The 23,675-nt window shown below is 42.9% G+C and overlaps 1 protein-coding gene and 1 long non-coding RNA gene across 7 annotated transcripts; one reads left to right on the top strand and one right to left on the bottom strand.

The window, feature by feature from the left end:
* Positions 1-71: 71 nt before the first annotated feature.
* On the bottom strand, positions 72-19,886 carry TDRKH (tudor and KH domain containing). 5 transcript variants are annotated; one of them, XM_054475333.1, is made up of 14 exons: positions 18,799-19,828; positions 11,263-11,411; positions 9,843-9,949; positions 8,272-8,461; positions 7,425-7,564; positions 7,007-7,328; positions 4,780-4,940; positions 4,435-4,607; positions 4,162-4,226; positions 3,733-3,884; positions 3,406-3,507; positions 3,051-3,147; positions 2,782-2,873; positions 72-489 (listed from the first exon to the last, which is right to left on the bottom strand). In XM_054475333.1, exons 2-13 carry the CDS (start codon positions 11,384-11,386, stop codon positions 2,821-2,823), a joined length of 1,686 nt encoding a protein of 561 aa, XP_054331308.1. In that variant the 5' UTR covers positions 11,387-11,411; positions 18,799-19,828; the 3' UTR covers positions 72-489; positions 2,782-2,820. The 5 variants fall into 5 exon arrangements, with proteins under 5 accessions (XP_054331308.1, XP_054331280.1, XP_054331270.1 ...); XM_054475305.2 differs by lacking the exon at positions 72-489 and adding an exon at positions 1,845-2,596 and having other exon boundaries at positions 19,136-19,886; XM_054475295.1 differs by lacking the exon at positions 72-489 and adding an exon at positions 1,845-2,596.
* Positions 19,143-22,801, top strand: LOC129030235 (uncharacterized). 2 transcript variants are annotated; one of them, XR_010123588.1, is made up of 2 exons: positions 19,143-19,636; positions 22,219-22,801. It is a non-coding gene; the product is annotated as an uncharacterized LOC129030235 (long non-coding RNA). The 2 variants fall into 2 exon arrangements; XR_008500594.1 differs by lacking the exon at positions 22,219-22,801 and adding an exon at positions 19,826-20,061.
* Positions 22,802-23,675: the final 874 nt, after the last annotated feature.

The following is a 23,675-nucleotide window of genomic DNA, read 5'->3' as shown; positions in this document are numbered from 1 at the left end:
TTCCCCATTTATTCTAACCATTTGCTGAGCACTAATCAGTGAACTCCCTAGTTCAGAAAGACTGAGCTTTGTTGGGCTGTTTTTATCCATATATTTCAGTTGAGGTGCTACAGATGTGGAGAAAACCAGAGAAGGCACATAGATCCCTTGGCTTTGGCCCAAGTTGGGGGATCTCAACGGACAGAATAGGTAACATAGAAGAGGGCATTCCAGGCAGCAGGAAAAGTACTGGGTTATACTAACAGAATGACAAAGAACCCATCAGAATGGGCTGTAAACAGGTAAGACTTAAAGGCATATTAAAGAAAAAGACTTTTATACATAGTAACAAATTGCAGGTAAGAATGAGACAATACTCATTTTCCAGTGTAGGAAGTCTTATGAATGATTTATATCAGGGACCTCTAAAGAGTAAAGGTTCCCTAAGGAACTCTGGTAGCACCAGTTCCAGTGCTGAGCATGCCTCAGCGAGTTCATTGCAGCCAACATCTGAAACATCAAATAAATGGAAGCTCCTTAAAGATTCCTCCAAGAGTACCTGAACTACTCACCAGAGCCGTTCCTTCACTAGAGCCTTTCTGCTAATTGGGACTGAGATTTTTCTTTTCTTTTTTTGGAGACAGCATCTTGCTGTGTCACACAGGCTGGAGTGGAGTGGTGCAATCTTGGCTCACTCACTGCAACCTCTGCTCCCCTGGGCTCAAGCGATCCTCCCACCTCAGTCCTCTCAAGTAGCTAGGACTACAGGCACACACCACCACGCCTGGCTAATTTTTTTGTATTTTTGGTAGAGATGAGGTTTCAGCATGGTGCCAGGCTGGTTCTCGAACTCCTGAGCTCAAGCAATCTGCCCGCCTCGGCCTCCCAAAGTGTTGGGATTACAGGTGTGAGCCACCGGTGCCTGGCTAATACTGAGATTTTTCTGAGAAAATAAATTTTGAGAGTTGTGGTTGTGAGAAAATATAGTTGCCATGTAGTATAGAGGTAGATGTTATTAATCCCTAAATTTTAAAAAAAGACCTGTGTAAGGCATCCTTATGTGCTAGTTTTAAATTTTCTAGTTTATCTTGCTTTATCCTTAAAAAAAGTTCATTTGCCATTTTTCTACCATCCACATTACTATACATTTATATTTACTTTCAAGCACCTCAAGTACTTCAAGCCTCTCATTTGAGCCTCACAGTACTGTCAGAAATGGAAAGATGCTATAAGGAAACACGTTAAAATTTTGCAAAAAGTTTACAGTGGAGATCTACTCCTTAAAGATTCCTCTAAGACTACATGAGCTACTTACCAGAGCTGCTCCTAGAATCCAGGTTTCTAGAATCTTAATCTGGGCCTTTTCTTTTGAATAGTATAGGTGGGGTCTTACTCACACAGCCTAAACCTAAATTGGTTCTGGTTCCTAGTGAATTTTTTTTTTTTGAGACAAGGTCTTGCTCTGTTGCCCAGGCTGGCGGTGTGGTGGTGCGATCTGGGTTCACTGCAACCTCCGCTTCCCAGGTTCAAGTGATTCTCCTGCCTCAGCCTCCCATGCAGCTGGGACAACAGGTGCATGCCACCATGCCTAGCTAGTTTTTTGTATTTTTAATAGAGACGGGGTTTCACCATGTTGGCCTCAAGTAATCTGCCTGCCTCAGCCTCCCAAAGTGCTGGGATTACAGGTATGAGCTACCGTGCCCAGCCAGTGAATGGTTATTTCTGAAGTGACTTTAGAGAAAGAATATGAATATGTATATGGGAGGGACACTTGTTTCATAGATGTGCTCCTTTCTGTGAGGCAGTTGGCAGTTTTCACCAGATTTAGGCTCACAGCCTGCTTCCACCTTGTGATTCAATCAGAATTTGGTTTTAGAAAATTTTCTTGAGAACTTTATTCAGCAAAAAAATCCTCTAAATGATTTAAACAGGACTCTATATTCTTCCTCTCTCTCCACGGGTGTATATGTGTGTATACATATAGATATTATACTAGCAATTTAGAAAATTTCCTGAGCCTCCTGTCTCCTTTCTACTTATATTTTAACTAAAGGTTACAGAGAAATAGCTGGAGCAGTTTCAAAAGCCTGTCTCCAATAACATATCAGCAATTGAGGCTGGGAGGCAGTATTCTCTTCCCACTTCCTGAGGCTTTTAAATATAATTATGCTAATTTTTGCCTTTGCCTCCTGATTCAACTGGAGTCTTTGAGTTCACCACTCAAAAGCTTTCCTTAACCGGAGTCACCTGATAAGGTGAGTCAGAAGTCTGCAGAATCATCACTTCCAATGACGAAAGCCTGACTGTTTCCCAGCCTCGAAAAGGATACAGCCTAGCAGTAATGTGCATCATGACTGGTAGAGGGGACTGAGCCTGATGTTGAATGGCCTGGAAGTAACACAGCAGTATTCAAACACTGGAGGGTTGGGGAGGGATCAGGAGGTGGAATGGGGGAGACACACTTGTAGTATGGTAGTCCAATTTTTTTGTAGTCTGATGGGAGGAAAATATGAATTTGGTCCACAGCAAGTCAGACTGTATGTGTAATAAAGGAAGGACTGCATTGATCCTTTATCATACACTCCTCTCCTCCAGGCACCAATTCCTAAGCCAAATCCTGCCAAAGACAGAAATACGCAAAAAGCTTGAAAGTGCTCAATCTGAGAGCAAGTTAAGCTGCAGGAAAGCAGCTGCAAAGAAGTATATTAAGACAGGGCATGGAAAAGAGGGAATCAAAGCAAGTGCCCCACTGTCACCCTCATTACTTTCCTGTTGCTACAGATAGATGATAGCTGCACTCACACAGCAAAGCAGATGGCTGAGCAAGCTGAAGCCCAGACTTCAGAGTAAGTAGTCATCTTCAAGGTTATCATCACCAGACATAGAAGCAGCTTCTATTGAAGATAAATAAGAAGGAGAAAGTTAGACACTGCCCCAAAAGAAAAATGGACCTCTTGGTGCTCAATGACCTGACTAGGAACCAAGCCTTCAATTAACCTCCCTAGTTTGGAAAGACTGAATGAGAAAAGTTAATCTCCAAAGATGCTCTAGGGAGGAAATACTGCTTGTACCTGATAAGCTGAGGCAGGACAGGGTATGTGTTATCTCTCCAGAGCTCTTTTTGGTCTCAGTGAGCAACGTGCTGAGAGAGGCATCTGTTTCTGTGGCCTGAGGGGATGAAAACAGGAAAAAAGGAGGAACATGTTGGCTTTTAGGAAAAAAGAGGCCACCCTTTCATTCTTCTCATAGGACCTGGTTAAGGCAGTTGCATTTGGCCACCAAGAGGGACAAAATGCTCCTTTGGTCAACTACTGGAGGAGCTCAAAGTCCTTAGGAAAGCTAACACAGTATCAGGACTAGAAGCCCTTAGTGTCTATGTGCTAGATTTGCCTGGAAGCAGCACCCTATATAACTACAATGGCTCACCATGTCCTTCAACATGTCTGGGACAGCTCTGTTTTCTTCTATGTCTTCAGGAAGCTCAATTGCGTATCCTTTGTGTACTAATTCTAGCCCAATATCAAGTTTCTGAGAAGAAAAATGAAAAGGGAATGATGTTCTCTCAGTAAGCAAGGGCAAATTTGAGGAAACAAGCCAGAAGGACTGACACTTTAAAGACATTCCTTTGGTGAGATGGTGAGAAGGATCTTACAGTAAGAGTAATATCTGATAAGGGTTTCTGAGAAAGAAAAAGTAAATTAGGCTATAAATATACTGAAGATATGGCAAGCAGTGAGTGAATGCCAGTCTTACCTTCCCATTGCTAGTATCATATAAGTAGATCTTTGGCCAAGTTGAGATCCCAGTCTGGACATAGCTAGAGATCTTGGCTACCAGAGGCTTCCAGTCAGCACAATGAGTGAGTCTATCAAACTCATCCAAAGCTTCCTCTTCCCACTGGTCACCTGGCAAAAGATTGTAGGGGTTACTGCTGATAGGGGTGGGGATTATACCCTGGAGGGAAGTTGGAACTACCCTTTTCTACTCAGGAAGGCACCTGTGTCTTCTCTGGTTGGGTTGGGTCTGCCAGGCAAGTTTCTGGCTGCTGCTAGTGCTGGTGAGGAAAAGGCACCTGAGTCCCCAGAATTCAAAAAGCCTGGGAATGTGAGAATTCCTTCCAATGAACTGTATGAAAGTTATTCTATTTGGAGGTAAGCTCAATAGGTGGCATGACCAATTTACCTGAGGGAGCGATCCGTGCCAGACTACACTCTATTGCTTGAAATGGAAGGCTTAGGAAGTCACTCCTGAAGTAAAAGAAACTAAAATTAGAATCCTGGGGCCAAAAACATCTTATATTGCTGCTTTCAGAAAGAACCAACTAACATGAGATGACAACCATCTGCTCTCTGTAAACAGGTTCCCTTCCAAATCCCCCTGACAATTGCCAACAGCTCACCACCCTATGGCCAGAACTGAGTCAGTAGTTGGGATTGAGCTGACCTCAGCACTGACCTGAGAGCCCTGAGGTCCTTCAGTGGGCAATCTCCATTATCTCCAAAGTCAACAAAATAGAGGTCCAAGTTCCCATTCTCCAAGGTGCCGAGGACCCGGGCTCGATACCAGGAACCATTTGTAGGTAAAGGTGCTGCTACAATGTCTCCTACATGCACAGTCAAGTCTTCAGGCTGTATGTGGGGAGGAGGAGAAAGGCAGAGAGTTACAAAGCGGTAGGCTCACAAACAGAATCGCAGGAGGAAGAAAGAAAAGTAGTTGCTCCACAGGGAAAGGAAGAGAGTACAATGAAAAACATATGCCTTCTTTTCATTAAACCCCAGCCCTGTCCCTATGGCAACTCACCACACTATTCTCATAGTGCTGGGTCATCTCATTGACAAGCTTATCCAATTGCAGGCTGCGGGAGCCAACGATCTGGATCCAGAAGTGGTTAGGGTGCTCAGAAGCAGAAACGTAGACTTCTAGGTACTCATCAGCATGAAAACTGAAGTCAGGACTGGGGACTGGACACAGAGATAAGGATGGTGGCCACATCAGACCCATCTCTGGTTGGAATGAAGAGACTAACCAGGGTAGTGAGAGGTACAAATACCAATGGCTGTTACCATTTTAAAATGGCAGGAGAGGCAACTGGATGAATCAAACAAGAATATCCTAAAGAAAGATACTAAGCTATCCTTTGTACCTTTCCATGTAACTGAGTAATAACAACTTACATTCTTTGTCATGTGCTACATATTCAAATCAGTCACCAATTATACAGAAGGTAAACCTCCATATGCTAGCTGCAGCATGGATCAGTAAAAAGGTACATGGACAGCAATCTTTACATGGACAGTGACGGACATGGGCCTGTTCCAGATCCCATTCTACCACTGACTCCTTACATGACCCTGGACAAGTCTGTGAGCTTCTTGGGGACCCAGGTCCTCTTTGCCCACACCAACACCTATGTACAGAAGAGAAAGCTCACAGCCTTTTCTTTTTCAATAGTGATGATTTTTAAAAACAGTAATGAAAAAGGCAATATAAAATCTGGCTGAGAATTTTACTTGTTGATAAAGTATGTCTAGGCCGGGCGTGGTGGTGCATGCCTATAATCCCAGCACTTTGGGAGGCCAAGGTGGGTGGATCATTTGAGGCCAGGAGTTCGAGACCAGCCTGTCCAACATGGTGAAACCCCATCTCTACTAAAAAATACAAAAATCAGTCGGGCGTGGTGGTGTGCACCTGTGGTCTCATCTACTCGGGAGGCTGAGGCATGAGAATCACTTGAACCTGGGAGGCGGAGGTTGCAGTGAGCCAAGAATGCACCATTGCACTCCAGCCTGGGAGACAGAGGAAGACTCTGTCTCAAAAAAAAAAAGTATGTCTAGAGAAACAATATCATGTAAATCCAATTATTTGATGTATTACTCATTTGTTTCCTGTGTCAGCATTATTTTGCCATTTTCATCAGCTGTTTTATATTTAGAAAAATATTTATGTTTAGTATTAATTCAAGTAAAATATTACCAGTAAGGAATATCTGTGATGATAGACATAAGTGTATTCATGAAAAAAGACTTTTTATTGCTTCCTATTTTGGGTACTCTAAGCCAGCATTTCTTTTTAAAAAAATATTTATTATTTATTTTTTTTTGAGACAGGATCTCACTGTCACTCAGGCTGAAGTGCAATGGTGCAATCCCAGCTCACTGTAGCCTCGACTTCCTGGGCTCATGTGATTCTCCCGTTTCAGCCTCCCAAGTAGTTGGACCACAGGTTGCGCCACCACACCCTAAGCCAGTATTTCTTTTTTTTTTAAACAGAGAACCTAGGTTATTTGTTAAGCTGTTACAAAAACAAAACAATTACCATTTGAAGTACTTTGAGGACTTTATCCCAGACTCATTTGTTCTGTTACAGAAACTAACCTAAAAGGTTGGAAATTAAAGGATATAACCTAAGAGGTTATAACAGAGCGGAAACGAGTTCTCTCCTTCTCATCCTGTCTACTTATACCTTCAAGCTCCTGTGCATTCTCACCACATAGGTCTGCTATCTTACAGAAAATGCAAACAGTGAAGGCAGGAATTATAGGCCTACTCAGAGGGTACCCAGACACAGAAAGTTTTGGGGTAAATAATAAACTACAAATATCCTCTTGGTTAATTCATTTTTGTTAATAAAGGTCATGTATCTATCTTTTGCTGGTGACAACTTGTCTTAATATAGTCTGTCTCAAGAAAGTAGTTCAGGTTAGGTTTTGGAAAAGGAAGAAGACTTTCATCAACTTTGCTTCAGAGCGGAAGAGGCACCAAGTTCTCTCCCATAATTAGGAGCAGAATCTTAAACCTGCATAAATCATTTTCAGTGATCAACATCTGCATCCTCAAACTGTCCAGCAACTGTTGGTGTGGACTCTGCCTCCATCCCATCTTCAAAATATCTTACTGAATCTTCTTTCCTGACCCCAGCCATATTATACTGGCTGCTCAGACAGAGAAAGCATTCCTTCTAATCTCTCCAATATCTAAGCCAGTATTTCTATCTTCTATGATTAATGGGCTCCCTCTTTGTTACATACTTTCAAACATGGACATCTCTGGGATGGCCTGGGCTCCAGACTTCTGAAAGCTGTCATCACTAGGTTTCTCCCAGGAACCTTCCTTTGACACTACCACAGCCATGTCGCCTCCTCCTTTGGGTGGAGGAGTCACCAGGGGTGCAGTTGGCTCCATGCTAGAACTGGTGTTTTTCCATAAAGCTGGCTCTCCAGCTCCACCTGGCTCTGTCACGTCTTCTCTTCTCACACTGATTGGCTGTTTGCGTGGGACTCTGGTTTCTGCAGAATGAGCAATTCTCTTCCGAAGTTCTTCATCTTCTGAAACTTTCTCCAGTATCAAATGCTGTGGAAAACAAGAGAAAGGATGATATTCTGACCTGGGATAGAGTAAAAGGATCTTCTCATGCTCAGGTATAATTCAAGTCTATTAGCTACTTGCCTTGGCTGCTGCCACCTCCTTCTGTGTTCCTGAGATTTTTATAAGTCTTGATAGTAGCAATGTCCCTTCTGATTCTTTGTCACAGGTAATTTTGGCTCCAGAGGCCTTACAGATAGAACGAATTGTCTCGCCGCCTCTCCCTACATTAAACAATACATAAAAACCTGCCCTTCCCTCCTGGCCAACCTTAGCTACTGGAGAAATCACTGTTTTGTATATACTAGGAGAAGAGAATCAGTTCTCATTTCTAAAGTGAACAAAATACAAGATGTTGAATGGAAAGCAGGAGCTACTGAAATCATTACTGTGAAAAGAAGAATACCATATTCTTTCCTTTTTCCATTTTATTTAAACTCTACACTTTGGCTAACTTCATGTCATTTTCATTTTGACCACTCAGCATGGCCATATCAGGTCACAAGAAGATATGCTACACAGTGTGTCAGAACACTGGATCAAGGACAGGACATTTCTCTGCCTCTAACAGCAGCACTAAGTGATGCTCTAGGGGAAAGCATAAAAGGTACCCTCTAGAGCACTGTCTTGAAAGACTTGAGATAACATGAGCATCCCAAGCTTCCCTTTAAAAATCAATTATAAGGTAAATATAATACATCTACTAGAACCCTTAAAGAATAAATTTGTAAGGTTCAGATCATACAACTTCTTGAGGAAACAGGTTTAGTTTTACCACCAGTTCTACAAACAGTAAACCTCTGGTCTCAATGTCCCTTTTTTCCCTTCACATGGTGAAGGGGAACTAGGTCAGAAAAAACCCTGGGAAGGTGTGAAAGAGGGGCAAAGGTAAAGAATAAAGGAAGCAGTAGAGGAAGCCATCCAGTGGTACCTATGATTCTGCCCACAGATCTCTGGGGAACTGAAAGCTGCTCAGACACTGGGGTATTCTCTGTCAGGATCTGATGGATTGCCGCTTTGGCCTTGCACACCTGAACAGGAAAACCACTGATAAGCAGCACTCGCTCATCACCTACATCCTCTGTGTCCACATCAATCCGAGCACCTGTCTGTTTCCGCAGCTGCAAAGAAAAGGACATCTGGCAGTACATTCTGGAAGAGCTCCCATTTGAGCCCAGCTACAGACACTCTAAAACAAACCCTGGAGGTAGACAGAATTAGCCAAAGGCATCAGCTAATACTATCTATACAACCAGTCCTCAGTTACTTTATATACAACCTCAGTTACTATCTTACTTTACATACAACCTCAGTTACTATCTATACAACCAGTCCTCACTTTATGGAAGGAGATTAGTAACAAATATAACCCCAAATAGCAGTGAATTCAAACCCATTTATCTTTGTGTTTAGAATCCTTTCCCCTTACTAATTTTATTTGGATTAGAGAATCAAATATTTTGTTTTCTTGACATTTCAGCTGAACAATGGAAGATGGTAAGAACTAGGTAGCCATTCAATATTTACTGTCAATTAATGAGAGTTCATTAATTCCATAGTAGAAAAGGATAATTTGACCAGGCGCGGTGGCTCACGCCTCTAATCCCAGCACTTTGAGAAGCCGAGGTGGGCGGATCACGAGGTCAGGAGATCGAGACCATCCTGGCTATCATGGTGAAACTGTGTCTCTACAAAAAATACAAAAAATTAGCCGGGAGTGGTGGCAGGCACCTGTAGTCCCAGCTACTTGGGAGGCTGAGGCAGGAGAATGGCGTGAACCTGGGAGGCGGAGCTTGCAGTGAGCCAAGATCACGCCACTGCACTCCAGCCTGGGTGACAGAGCCAGACTCTGTCTCAAAAAAAAAAAAAAAAAAAAGGATAATTCAAGCTATACCATGCTGACAATCAATCACCCAGTCAAAAACCCATCTTTCAAGCTAAGCCATCCTTTCTCTAGGGAGAAGTACTCTTCTCTAGAAGGGAAGTAGCTAAAAAGTTTAGTTAGCTAAAAAGTTCCTCTATTTGTTCTTTTAAAAATATACATACTGGCTGGGCCCAGTGGCTCACGCCTGTAATCCCAGCACTCTGGGAGGCCGAGGCAGGCGGATCACCTGAGGTCAGGAGTTCGAGATCAGCCTGGCCAACATGACGAAACCTCGTCTCTACTAAAAATACCAAAAATTCGCTGGGAGTGGTGGTAAGTGCCTGTAATCCCAGCTACTCGGGAGGCTGAGGCAGGAGAATCACTTGAACCCAGGAGGCGGATGTTGCAGTGAGCCGAGATCATGCCATTGCACTCCAGCCTGGACAACAAGAGCGAAACTCCATCTCAAAAAAAAAAATATATATATATATGTGTATATATATACACACACACATACATACACACACACACACACACAGCATGTGAATGTTTTGTGATATGGGGTCAGTGGAAGGAAACAAGAAATCAATAAACAGAATCAATCCTTGGGAAAGCAGACTGCCTACTCACACACTTACCTGTTTAATATTGGCTCCTTGCCGGCCAATGATGAGTTTCACAGCCTCCTGGGGAACCCGCATCTCTATCTCAATGTCATCTTCCCCAACAAATGTCAGCCGCTCTTCTGCACAGATCATTGTTCATCAGATCAGACTTAGATAACACCCAAAGCTATTATAACTACCAGTCCTCCCCAGAATCTGGCTGTCAAAGAGACACCGATCCAAGAGATAAAGTGAGGATCTCAACCATAACAACAACGAAAAGTGGCATCTGAATGGGAATTAGAAGGTCCCAAAGGATCAGAGATGGGCATTTTCTCTGGGACACTGTTTCAGATGCTAAAATGGGAAAAGCAGACTCTGCAATAAAGAGGTGCTGGGGTTTGGGCAAACTACTTCTCCAAAGACATGACTATTGGAGAAGAATGAAGGCCAAAAGTTACATGAGGGGTCCATTAGGCTCAGAACTTCTCCAGACTGATATGTACATAAGTCATTTCTCTAGGTCCTATTCTCTAGATCCAGCCTTTGAGGTAAGTGCCTTCTACTAACAACTAATTAGCGAAAAGGAATATATAAAAAAGATGAGTATAGAAATTAAAAAAGAACTCTTTGCTGTGTTGATGTTGCTGAAGAAAACACATCAATGGAGTTATAAAATGAGTTCATTTCATAGACTAGCTTACTTTGCTATGTAAGAACATAGCAAAGACTAGGCCAGGTGCAGTGGCTCACGCCTGTAATCTCAGCACTTTGGGAGGCCGAGGCAGGTGGATCACTTGAGGTCAGCCACGCTGGTGGTGAAACCCCGTCTCTACTAAAAATACAAACATTAGCCAGGAGTGGTGGCGCATGCCTGTAATCCCAGCTACTAGGGTGGCTGAGGCAGGAGAATTGCTTGAACTCGGGAGGCAGAGGTTGCAGTGAGCCAAGATCGCTCCACTGTACTCCAGTGTGGGCGACAGAGTGAGACTCTGTCTCAAAGAAAAAAAAAAAAGACTAAATAATTTTAGTCAAAGATTCCTCACAGAGAGTCAATTACAATACCTGGGTCAGGCATGGAGGCACATGCCTGTAATCCTAGCACTTTGGGAGGCCGAGGCAGGTGGGTTGCTTGAGCTCAGGACTTCAAGACCAGCCTGGACAACAGGCAAAACCCCATCTCTCCAAAAAATACAGGCCTGTGGTCCCAGCTACTTGGAGGCTGAGGTGGGAGGACTGCTTGAGCCCAGGAGGTCGACACTACAGTGAGCCAAGATTGTGCCATTGTACGCCAGGCTAGGTGACAGAGTGAGACCCCGTCTCAAAAAAACCCCACAAAAAAACCCCAAAACAAAACACACACATACCTGGCAAGGAAAGAGTTTTTTTTCAATTTAACAAGGCAGGAGTATATCTGAACATTTTCACATGCACAGTCATAGGGTTCACGTACCTCTGCTTTCCCTATACCTGCGGTATAGGATATAGGCAATTGTTGCACTGGCTGGGATCCCAAGGCCCAAGGCTATTTTCTGAATGGTGGACAGGCTTGTCCAAGAAGTCCGTTCAGTAGACATTTTCAGCTGTACTCTGACTTATATCCTGAAACAAGCAAAGCAGGGAAAAGAGAGAGGTTTCATCCAATCCTTGTATGAATAGCAGAGAGGCATGGGAGCACATTATTACTGAAAAGACTACTACTGCCTACCTTCCAATTTCAAGAGCTTCAGCAATTTCAAAATTTATTTCATATAAAAAGGATACAGGGTATTTTTTAAAAGTTAGCTAAGGTACACATAGAATTAAATAGAAGCATACTTCACTTTCCCCACCCAAGTCAGTTTTAAAAGACAAAAAGAACTAAATGAATCAAATATTTAAAATATATATACTTAGATTTCATAATAAATTATTTAAAATTATTTATCTAAGTCCTTTTATGCCTCCAGGGCTTTCCAGAAGCTGCTACCTCTGCAAGAAATGCCATTCCAGGCTTAGTAAAGGCCTTACTATTATCTGTGTTGGAAGTACAGTCTTCATTTACTGTCTCTACTTTTGGTTTCTATTTACTCCTTAATGAACAGTGAAATGGGGTTCTTCCCTGCTCCATCACCAAAACTGTAACTTCCAAGATAATCAACCTAGAGGGCATGCATGGAGCCTTATCTCACCCATCTCTCTGTGGTAGCAGGAAGGTGGCCACTCCCTCCACAAAACTTTCCTTTGTTTCTGTGCCCTCTTTCTCTTGGTTTCCTCTTATTTCCCTGGAGGGTCCTTCTAAGTTTGGGCTTCTCATCCTGTGCCATCAATTGTTAATGTCACTCTGCTCTCTTCAGACCATTTCATCCACATATGTGGGTTCAATTACTACCTATATGTTAATGACATCAACAATGCTGCATCTGGCCTGATTCAGAAGCTCAAATCTTATTTAGACCACTGCAGTGGCCTTCTTACAGGCTTTTGTGCTGAGTTTCTCTCTGACACTGTATCTTCATTTTGCTGCCAAGCAAATTTTAACATGTTCCTCATTATATTTCCTTATTCCACATAGTTTCTCAGCCTCCCTCTCCACTCAAACCTCTCGTGCTGCCTCCTCCAACCTCTCTCAACTGAGGTCCTTGGTTTCTATTTCACTAAAAAAGGAGAGCATTCAGAGAAAATATCCACAAGCTTCTACACATTTGCCCACCTTCCTCCACCTGTGCCTAAATGCTTGCTGTTCTCTCCTGTGACCACAGATGAACTGTCTCTGCTCCTAGCACTGAAGTCTTTCATAAAAGCACTGCTCCACAAGTTCTCCTTGCTTCTCCTGCATGATTAACGTTTTCTTTCCCCTCTACTGGATAGTCCCATCAGCAGACAAACATTCTCCGTTCTTAAAGAAAACTCTTCCTGGATTTCACTTCAACTACTTCCCATTTCTTTTCTTCCTTTTAAAGAAAACTCGAGTGTCAATATATCTGTCCTCAAGTTCTCTTCTTAAATCCACTCTAACTGCTCACATCAGGGTCATCAATGATTTCATACAGCTCAATCCAAAGATTGATTCTCAGTTTTCATCTTACCAGATGTCCCCACAGTATTTGGCACAGCTGGTGAATCCCTCTTCTCTGAAACACTTTCTCCATAGCATACCCTCCTGGTTTTCCTCTTTCCTTTCTGGCTATTCCATCAGTCTCCCGGTTGCTGGTTTCTTCACATTTTTCTAACCTCTAAACACTGGAGTGCCTCAGGGATCTGTCCTTCGCCCTCTTCTCTGTTCTACCTCACTTTCTTGGTGATCTCAAGTCTCATTCACAGACTGGCTTTAACTCCTATCTATATGCTGATAACTTCCAAATTAATAGATCCATTGTAGGACCTTTCTCAACTGCCCACATGGATCTCCATTTGATGTCTAATAGACATCTCAACCTTAACACTGAGCTCCTGATTCACCCCCTTCCCATAATCTTTGCCATCTCAGCAAATGGCAATTCCCTTTTTTTTTTTTTTTTTTTGAGACAAGGTCTTTCTCTGTTGCCAGGCTGGAGTGCAGTGGCGCAACCATGGCTCACTGCAGCCACAACCTCTGGGCTCAAGCAATCCTCCCATCTCTCAGCCTCCCAGTAGCTGAGACTACAGGTGCATGCCACCATGCCTGGCTAATTTTTGTATTTTTTGTAGAGATAGGGTTTCACCATGTTGCCCAGGTTGGTCTCGAACTCCTGGGCTCAAGTGATCCACCAACCTCAGCCTTCCAAAGTGCTGAGATTACAGGTGTGAGCCACTGTGCTCTGCCTCGACTGCATTCTCTTACTCCCTTAGTCATCCTCTCTCTCACACTGCACACCTAGCCTGTCAACAAATCTTATTTCCTCTACTTTCAAATTATCCAGAATCTGACCACTTTTTCTCTTTGCAGTTCTATGACCCTGCTCTAAAACACCATTATCTTTTCCCTAGATTACTGCATTGCTTAATTACGTTCCTGCCTTTGCCACTGTCCATTCAGTTTATTCTCAACACAAGAGCTGGAGTAAGTATGATGTGCTAGATGCTATTGTGGCACTAAAGACACAAAAATGAAAAGATAAATGTGTTGAGTAGCTACTATGCCAGGCAAATTACATAATTTTATTTTATAGTCATATAACCCTGTAAGGCAGGAAATATTAATCCCATAGAAGAGTACCCATGCTTGAAGAGGTTATCTAATCTCTAACCCTGAGTCTGGTTTATTATTTGCTTGTAAAAAACCTTGTAAAGTGATTTTAGAAATCCTTTCCCACTCTTCCTTTTACCTAAACTCTCAGGGTAACAGCACCTGTATTTTTATTCTTTATTTTGATCAACATATTCAATTCAAAATTAATACTGGTAGAAAGTACTGTAGGTGGTTAAAAAAACACTGAAGACTAAAAAACTAAAGATAGGTGATAAAAAACTGAAAACTAAATATCTGTATTTCCAGATATTACAATCTAGTAGAACAAAGCAAGCTGGCTTTAAATGAGATTTGCTTAAAAATGCGTAAATGTAACTTATGCCATAATTTACCTCCAGGTACAAAAATTCAATCATTATCATTATTATTATTATTATATTATTAATTATAATAAACAAAAGTGTATTTCACCCTGGGGGGAAAAACTGGCTATATCCTGGTAAGGCTAAAAACATACTCACTAATACAAAACCTACTCTGGAATAAAACTTAGGCTTTCAGGGAAAGCGCAGTCAATCTGGAAGAGTAAAGAGAGAAAGGAGAACACCTAGCACTGAAATCTCACTGAGCAGCAGATATAGTCAGGTAAGGGAGGCTGGAGGTAAATTTCTTACAACAGTCATCCTCTCTTATCCTCGAGGAATATGTTCCAAGAACCCCAGTGGATGCCTTGGAGTACTGAAAACTATAGGTTTTTTCAATCTGATAACCAAGATGGCTACTAAGTGACTAAGGGGTGGGTAGCATATACAGCACGGATAATGCTGGACAAAGGCAGGATTCTCGTCTGGGCCAGGATGGAGATTTCACCATGCTAGTCAGAATGGTGCACAATTTAAAACTTAAGAATTGTTTACCTATGGAACTTCCCATTTAATCTTTTTGGACCAGGATTGACTATGGGTAAGTGAAAGCAAAACCACGAAGGGGAGACTACTACACTGTCATACAGATGACCAGAATTTGCATCTGGCCTCACAGTTTTACTGATCAATAGAACTGAATAAAGCTCTTCAGAGAACTACCAGAAGTTTGCCAAATCTATTTTTTCTATATCCTGGTTTTAAACAAATTTAATCCACCTTCTTGCCCAGACTCAACAGCCTGAGCAAAAAATAAAACCGCCTTTTACTACCCGGGGTGGGGGATGGGCACCTCTTTTCAAGTGTGTTGTCTACTTTGGGTCATTAGTTACTCAGTAAATTCAGTATATCATTTTTAGAGACTATCAATCTGAGGGAATACTGTTCTCTCCCGACCTTTTTAGAATGTAGGACAGAAAGGGTTGAGTTTAATGTAGACTGTTTTCATTTATGAGGTTCTTTCCCCAACTCATTGGATAAGCATTAGCTTCTCTTTTTTTAAATAGGCTGCAAATAAAAGCTTTCACCATCCTGAAAGTTTGGATGGTATTATATAAGCATCTTTGTATATACCAAAGCAAAGGAAACAAGTTGTCTCATAAAGGAGATTTTTGACTTAAATAATTCTTGAATACACACTTCCCAAACTGCTACTTTCCTACATTGAGATGGTTTATTCTTGGTGTCTAGAAAGGATCTGACTTCTTTTGTCCCCTGATTACTTTAGATATATGTATTTTTTGAGACAGAGTCTCACTCTGTTGCCCAGGCTGGAGTGCAGTGGCGTGATCTCAGCTCACTGCAACCTCTGCCTCCTGGGTTCAAGTGATTCTTCTGCCTCAGCCTAACGAGTAGCTGGGACTACAGGCACCCGCCACCACGCCCGGCTAATTTATGTATTTTTAGTAGAGACAGGGTTTCACCATATTGGGCAGGATGGTCTCGAACTGCTGACCTCGTGATCTGCCCACCTCGGCCTCCCAAAGTGCTGGGATTATAGGCGTGAGCCACTGCGCCTGGCTTAGGTATTTTCTTATATGACCACTAAAGTGCAAAGCTTGTTTCCATTATTAATGCGTCTTGGTTAAATAGTGCTAGCTCTTTCTTGTGTGCTGAGCATGTTGGGGACAGAAGGAGGAAGAATAATTTCTACTTGGAAACATTCATAGTCTAGGAAACATAAACACCAAAACAGGCTGGGCACAGTGGCTCATGCCTGTTAATCCCAGCACTTTGAGAGGCTGAGGTAGGAGGACTGCTTGAGACCAAGTATTCAAGACTAGCCTGGGCAACATAGTGAGACTCTGTTTCTACCAAAAAAAAAAAAAAAAAAAAAAAAATTTGCTGGGCATGGTGTTGCACACCTGTAGTTCCAGCTACTCAGGAGGCCGAGGTGGGAGGATGGCTTGAGCCCAGGAGGTGGACGCTGCAGTAAACTGATGACACCACTGCACTCCACCCTGGGCAACAGAGCAAGAATTTGTCTCAAGGGGTTTTAAAAAAAAAAAAAAAGTATAGGGCAAGATGTGTAGGTTATTTGTAGGTTATATACAAATAATATGCATCTTATACAAGGGACATGAGCATCTATGGATTTGGGTTCTGCGGGGTTCCTGGAACCAATCCCCTGCAGATAACGAAGGGAGGGACGACTGTATAAATTCTTGGTCAATGTGACAGTTGAAAGGAGCTAGAACCTTAAGGTTTATTTCTTAGATGGTGTATAGTTGAAAATCATCTCATTAAAATACAACTCACTTTTCTTCTGCAAACCTATACTACATGAACGAACTGCAGTAAATGGACATTTATTCAAGCCAATAAATATCGAGTTCTGATGTGTGCTTGACCCTGAGGACACAACAGTCAAGACAGACTTGGCAGCTGCCTTCATGGAGTTTCCTGTCTGGCAAGGAAGATCTTGACAGAAAGGAGTCTTTAGGTCTTAAAGGCTTTGGGAAACTGAAATCTAGCCCTGTGAACAAGAATAAACTGGATCTGTATTTTCATGCTGTCTGCTTTTAAAAACTGGCAATAATTGATGCTTATGGGGCATAGAAATCACAAGATTTTATAACTAGAAGGGACTACAGAACTTATTTGATTCCATTAATAACGTTGCAATTTGGGAAACTGCGGCTAAGGGATAGAAAAGGACTGATCTAAGGTCACACAGCTCATTAGTCATTTCTACACAATACAGTGTGCAAGGGAAATAAATCTGTTTTGATGGCCAGTCATAATCACACTTCTTTACAGAGGCCCAAAGGACTAGCAGCACTTTTGTTTTCCAGTTCTGACACTATCAAGATCAAGTGCAGAGGGGCCTCTGCAGCCAAGGCCCCTCAATCTCGACCCCCTACACTGGGTTGAATTACATTGCTATGGGCTTCCACAGAATCCCCAATATCCCTTGATAACACATGCCATGCTTGTCATTCTTGATTAACATCTGTGTCCGTGGTGAGGAGAATGAATAGAAGGCAGCAACCATGGCTGCAGGAGACCAATCAGGGACTAGTCCAGGTGTCAGTCATGGAGATGGACAGTAGATGAATTGGAGAGTTTGTTGTTGTTTATTTAGAGACAAAGCCTTGGTCTGTCACCCAGGATGGAATGCAGTGAATGATCATAGCTCACTGCAGCCTTGAACTCCTGCAGTCGTCCGGCGTAGCTGAGATTATAGGCGCGGTTTTGGCCTACTTCTATTTGAAGCAAAAGGTAAATTTCACTAACTCCTCTTCAAACATTACAAATCAGTTTGTGCTAATTGAGTTATCAGCTGATGTCTCAAAAAATGAGACTCTACTTGATCTGTCACTATGGTTTAGTTCACAATTTTCATATCCTTTCAGTTATAAGTTTCTCTTAAAGAGAAATGGAAAATAATATAATGTAAACGGGGATAACTGCATAGTACTGACTGCTAGCTTGTGTTTGATTTTATTACTTAAAAATTGAATGGGAAGGAGGAAGATACTAGAACTTAAGACCACAGTTTGTAGGGGAAGCTAAGAAGAGAAGATGAGGATCATTGCTCAGTGAGGAATGTGGTTAGATAATGGTTTTCAGTAAAAGCTAACTTTGAAATTTCCTGACATTTGTATTGAACAATTGCCAAAAACTATCTGATATGCATCGCTAAGGCTTACTTATCATTTAAAATGACAGGAGTCAAATAGGATGTGATCAGCAGTCAAATCACATTGTTAGCTCCATGAAAGCATAGATAACTCATTCCAGTATCTCCTAATAACCAGAATCTACAAAGAACCTACAACATGGTGACATGCTTGAATCGAAGCAGCTCAATGTTCTCATCCTTGGTACGTTTATTTTAAATTCAGGAGAAAAAAAAAAGTGTCGACCCCTTTCTCTCAAAACAAGGAAAGGGTCTAAAAGTGTCTTTGAAATAGAGGTCTCCAGCCAACCCCCACGATGATACCTGCATTAAGGAATGAGGGATACTGGAAAAACAAAAACCCCAATGTATTATTCTGACGACTGTCAACAGCCATCCTATTAGCGATAACTAAAGAAAAAGCTGGGGAAAGTTAAAGGCAAAGTGATATATGGATGGCAGCTCTCAGTCTCAAAAAGGCCCAGTGGAAGAGTCTGAACTGACTCAGGGCAAACACAAACGCTCCCGCACCGGGTCCGTTGTGGCGTAAGCGGGTGACCAGAGCATTTTCCTCAGATACAGTTACGAGTTCCCAGTGGGTCAAGTTGCCCCCGAGCGGCGTCTCACAGCCCAGGGCTCTGACTCCCCCGCTGCGCCCCACATCCTTCCCTCGCCCCGGGCACGCCAGACCCCTCCCTTCCCTCCATCCCGCATTTCCGTCTCCTAGTGGCCAGGGCTGCCCATGACCCTGTCTTTCCCACTCCCCAAACCTTCGCTCTCCATCCCCGCCTTTACCGCTGCTCCAGTCAGTCGTCGAGTGCGCCGCCTTGCGCCTCAGCCCAGCTGCAACCACCGGCGCCGCCGCCTCCCACTCACACGCCGACAGAGAGCCCCGCCGGCAGCGCTTCAGCAGCCACTTCCCCGCCCCCGCAGCCCGACAGCACCAATCAGCACCCTGCTCGCAGTCCGACCAGTCGCCTTCTCCCGTCACAACCAATCCTTCCGCGGGTTGCCCCTGAGCGACGTGGCTGCTGCTAGCCACTGCCCAATTACCCGGATGGAATCCAAAGCAGGCCCACCCTGTCAGCCAATAAGATCCAGGAAAAGCAGATGTTGTTAATTGAGACCGCACCTGCTGAGAATTAAACAGCCAATTACAAGCTTCCCGGCGTCCTCGCAGACCACCTCTAGGCCAATTACCGAGGAGTTTTCTATCTTCTAACCCTTGGGGGAAAATCGGCGCTCCAGCAGCTGGGACCTAGGCGTGAGAGCGTTGAATCATGAGTGGCACCGTTCGCAAAAATTGGTATCTTTGTACAAAGACAGTGCCACAACTCAGTGACCATCGGGAGAGCAGCCTCATGATGGGCGATGCTCCATCAGTTGTTTCTCTTGCAATCTTTTGCATAGATCGGTCCGGCCCCGCATATGGCGATGAGGACTCAAGAGACACGGAAAACGTTTTCTTTCTGGAAAACATGAAATAGGCTTTGTAGATGGACAGGAGGTCAAGTGACAAGCGGTGCGCTGCAGAGAGCGAGGACCCACTCTTCTATTCCTTTGCAGAGGCACGGACACACGGTGTGGCCCGAAACAGCGGCAGGAGAGTGAGACCCGGGCTCCGACCGCGGTGGTAAGGGGACGGCGGGCCGTAGGGGCGCCAGGGGCCCACCCTTCCCTGGGGATTCGAGGAAACGGGTCGACGCGACAGCGTGAAGGCCTACGCCGGGGGAGGGGGGGATGGCGGGGGGCGTTTCTGTGAGGGCGAGGAAGGGAGCGGGTCTCCGCAGGCGGAAGTTCGCTTTGGAAGATTTTATTCCAGACGCTGTCCTGGTCCCTGGACCGTTAGGAACGGTTGGGTCCTGCTACCGCCTCCGTGCAGCGGGGAGCCTCGCGAGCCCAGAGCTGCGCCCTACTCGGTCCACCCTGTCCCCGCCCCGCGCTAGGGGCTCACCCTGGGGACAGGGGTCGAGCGATCCTGGTCATTGGGGGATCTTCCGCACTAGCTTCCATCACAATACCTGGCAGGTGATGAGCAATAAATGTTTGCTGAAAGAACGCAAGGTTGTATCTTTTGTCAATTAGGGAGATGCCTTTGGGCCTCAGGTTTTGCTTTCTATTAATATAAAAATGTATATGCGTTTTAAATAAGTAATACATTTACATTCTACAAAATTCAGAAGAAACAAGGTTATTATAGTGAATAAATCTTCAAGGCAACTAGGGTTACCAGTTTCTTGTGAAAAATTTCACAAGATATTCTATAGTTAACGTGTGTATATGTGTAATATATAAAGTGTATATATATATACACACACACACACACATATATACACACACACATTTTTTTTAACCCAGTTGATAACATAGATACTATTTTGCAACTTTCTTTGATACAGTCTGGAAATGTTTCCATAGCAACATATACGTATCTGCCTCATAGTGATAGTTTCATAGTATGCCTGAGGGATATATGAAGATATATTTAACCAGACCTTTAACAGTTTATTGATATGCAAGGATACTTCATTTCCCTCTTGCGTATCTGTATGATAAATACTTAGAAATGCAAGTGCCAAGTTAAAGAAATGTGTGCATTGTTTTTTCATTTGGATAGATAAATTTTGTAAATTCCCTTCCTCCCACAAAGATTTTTATAATTTTCATCCCACCAGCAATTTTTGAAAATGATTTTAGTTAGTATTACCAAATTGCCTTCCTTGGAAATTTTACCAATTTTGTCTCCCATCAGCAATGTATGAAAAGAACCTGTTTGATAGCACACTGGTGCTGTTAAACTTCCTGATTTTTGACAATCTGATAGTGTAAATGCTATCTCATTGCAAGATAAAATTTCATTGCTCTTATAAGTAAAGTTGAGCATCTTTTAATATATTTAAATGGCAATTTTTTGGTAAATTCTCTGTTTTTATATTCTGTTCATATTTTTATTGGTTATAGGGTCATTTCTTAATACTTGCTGTTTGTATATAAGTTAAAAGTATTTTCCCGGCCAGGTGCGGGGCTCACGCCTGTAATCCCAGCACTTTGGGAGGCTGAGGCGGGCTGATCACCTGAGGTCAGGAGTTCGAGACCAGCCTGTCCAACATGCTGAAACCCCGTCTTTACTAAAAATACAAAAATTAGCCGGTCGTGGTGGCAAGCGCCTATAATCCCAGCTACTTGGGAGACTGAGGCAGGAGAATTGCTTGAACTGGGGAAGCGGTGGTTGCAGTGAGCCGAGATTGCCACTGCACTCCAGCCTGGGCAACAGAACGAGACCCCGTCTCCAAAAAAAAAAAAAAAAAGTATGTCCCTTTTCCCACTTTGTTCTATGTATATTGTTTATACATATAACAAGTATTTTCCCTTTTCCAAGTTTGTTCTATGTATATTGTATATTTTGAGGCTGGTCTCCAACTCCTGACCTCAGGTGATCAGCCTGCCTCAGCCTCCCAAAGTGCTAGGATTACAGGCCTGAGCCATTGCCCTCAGCCTGTTTATGGTTTTTCTTTGCAAATTTTAAAAATTTTTATGTAATTGAATTTATCAATATTTTCTTTGATAATTTCTGGGTTTCTTTCTTTTTTTGAGACAGAGTCTCATTCTGTCACCCAGGCTGGAGTGCAGTGGCATGATCTTGGCCCACTGTAACCTCTGCTTCCCAGGTTCAAGAGATTCTCGTGCCTCAGCCTCCTGAGTAGTTGAGATTACAGGCATGTACCACCACACCTGGGTAATTTTTGTATTTTTAGTAGACTAGGAGTTTTGCCATGTTGGCCAGACTGGTCTCAAACTCCTGGCCTCAAGTGTTCCACCCGCCTTAGCCTCCCAAAGTATTGGGATTACAGGCGTGAGCCACTGCACCTGGCCGACTTCTGTGTTTCATATAATTTTTAGTAAAGTCTCCCACTACTTAAGATTATTCTTAAAGCTCCTATGTTTTTTTAAAAGTACTTTGATAGTGTCTTTGTACATGTAAATATTTGATTCACCTGGAATTTATTTTGGTGTAAAGGTGTGAGATAGAGATCCAACTTTGTTTTGTTTTATTCAAATCCTTCTTATTGAATAACCCATGTTTTCTCCATTGTTTTTGAATGCTACCTTTATAATACCACATTGCCATATGTATTTGGGTCTATTTCTGGATTTTTTTCATTTTGTTCCATTGATCATTAAATTTTTTTTTTTTTTTTTTTTTTTTTTTTTTAGACGGAGTCTCACTCTGTCACCCAGGCTGGAGTGCAGTGGCGCGATCTTGGCTCACTGCAACCTCCAACTCCCCGGTTCAAGTGATTCTCCTGCCTCAGCCTCCCGAGTAGGTGGGACTACAGGTGCCTGCCACCACACCTGGCTAATTTTTTGTATTTTTAGTAGAGACGGGGTTTCACCGTGTTAGCCAGGGTGGTCTCCATCTCCTGACCTGGTGATCCGCCCGCCTTGGCCTCCCAAAGTGCTGGGATTACAGGTGTGAGCCACTGTGCCCGGCCTAAAAATTTTTAAAATTGTGTACATTATGTTTTTTTACCACAATTTAAAAAATTAATTTATAATATACATGCAGAAAAATGCACAAATGACAAGTATATATCTTGATGAATTTTCACAAATGGAATACATTTGTGTAACCAGCAGCAGATCAAGAAACAGAACATTGCTAGTGCCCCAGAAGCCACTTGTGTGTTCCCTCTCAGTCGCTGCTCTTCTCAAGGACAACCACTCTTCTGACTCCTGATACCATAAACTAATTTTGCCTGTTCTTGCTTTTTATATAAAGAGAATCACAGAGTATGTACTCTTTTGTGTCTGGCTTCCTTTGTTCAAATTATTTCTGTGAGATTCAGCCATATTGCGTATAGTTTTAGTCCCTTCATTCTGACTACTGTGTAGTATAATATTGTGAGGCTATATTGAACCATAATTTACTTTTCTATTCTGTTACTGTTATTTTGACTGGAATCACATATTTTTAGATTATCTAAAGGAGAATGTATGATAAGAATCTTCCTATACATTCAAGTCACTGGTGCCCCATCCGTAGAATTTTAGTTTTCATTGTGTAGAATTTACATACTTCTTATTAAAATTATTCCTAGGTATTGAGTGCCTTGATTGCTATAGCTATTTTTACTTTAAAAAAGGTAAAATGGTAGTTCAAATCCAAGGAAGAATGTGTCCACTGTTGCTATAAAAATACAGACCTACTTTATGGGTCCATCTTCTTCTAGCGCCAGTGAAGGTGGCATGGGCAAAAAAGAGGAAATGAAGTCCAAAAAGAGGGTTACACTTTATAGTTAAACCACAAGAGGAATTTATTTCTTTTTAAAGACAGTCTTGCTCTGTTGCCCAGGCTTGAGGCAATGGCATGATCTCTACTCACTGCAACCTCCACCTCCCAGGCTCAAGCGATCCTCCTGCCTCAGCCTCCCAAGTAGCTGAGACTACAGACATGCACCACCACACCCAGCTAATTTTTGTCTTTTCAGCAGAGATGGGGTTTCACCATGTTGCCCAGACTGGTCTCCAGCTCCTGGGCTCAAGGTATCCGCCTGCCTTAGCCTCCCAAAGTGCTGGGATTACAGGAGTGAGTCAGTGTGCTCAGCCTCACAGGAGGAATTTCTTAATCAGAGCAGTGAAAAGCCGGGTGGCATCACTTTTCCTGGAATTTT

The sequence above is a fragment of the Pongo pygmaeus genome, chromosome 1 (genome assembly GCF_028885625.2).
Source record: "Pongo pygmaeus isolate AG05252 chromosome 1, NHGRI_mPonPyg2-v2.0_pri, whole genome shotgun sequence".
NCBI lineage: Eukaryota > Metazoa > Chordata > Mammalia > Primates > Hominidae > Pongo > Pongo pygmaeus.
Note: the sequence above shows the minus strand (reverse complement) of the source record. Positions and strands in the feature narration are given on the sequence as shown.

Bases quoted from the DNA above. Each gene is read 5' to 3' on its own strand.
- TDRKH (XM_054475285.2), bottom strand. From the start codon at position 11,386: ATGTCTACTGAACGGACTTCTTGGACAAGCCTGTCCACCATTCAGAAA. The intron at 8,462-9,842 runs GTAAGTGTGTGA...TTTTCTTTGCAG, and splicing joins AAGGAGCCAATATTAAACAG to CTGCGGAAACAGACAGGTGC. The intron at 2,874-3,050 runs GTACAAGCAGTA...TATCTTCAATAG, and splicing joins GTCCTGCCTCAGCTTATCAG to AAGCTGCTTCTATGTCTGGT.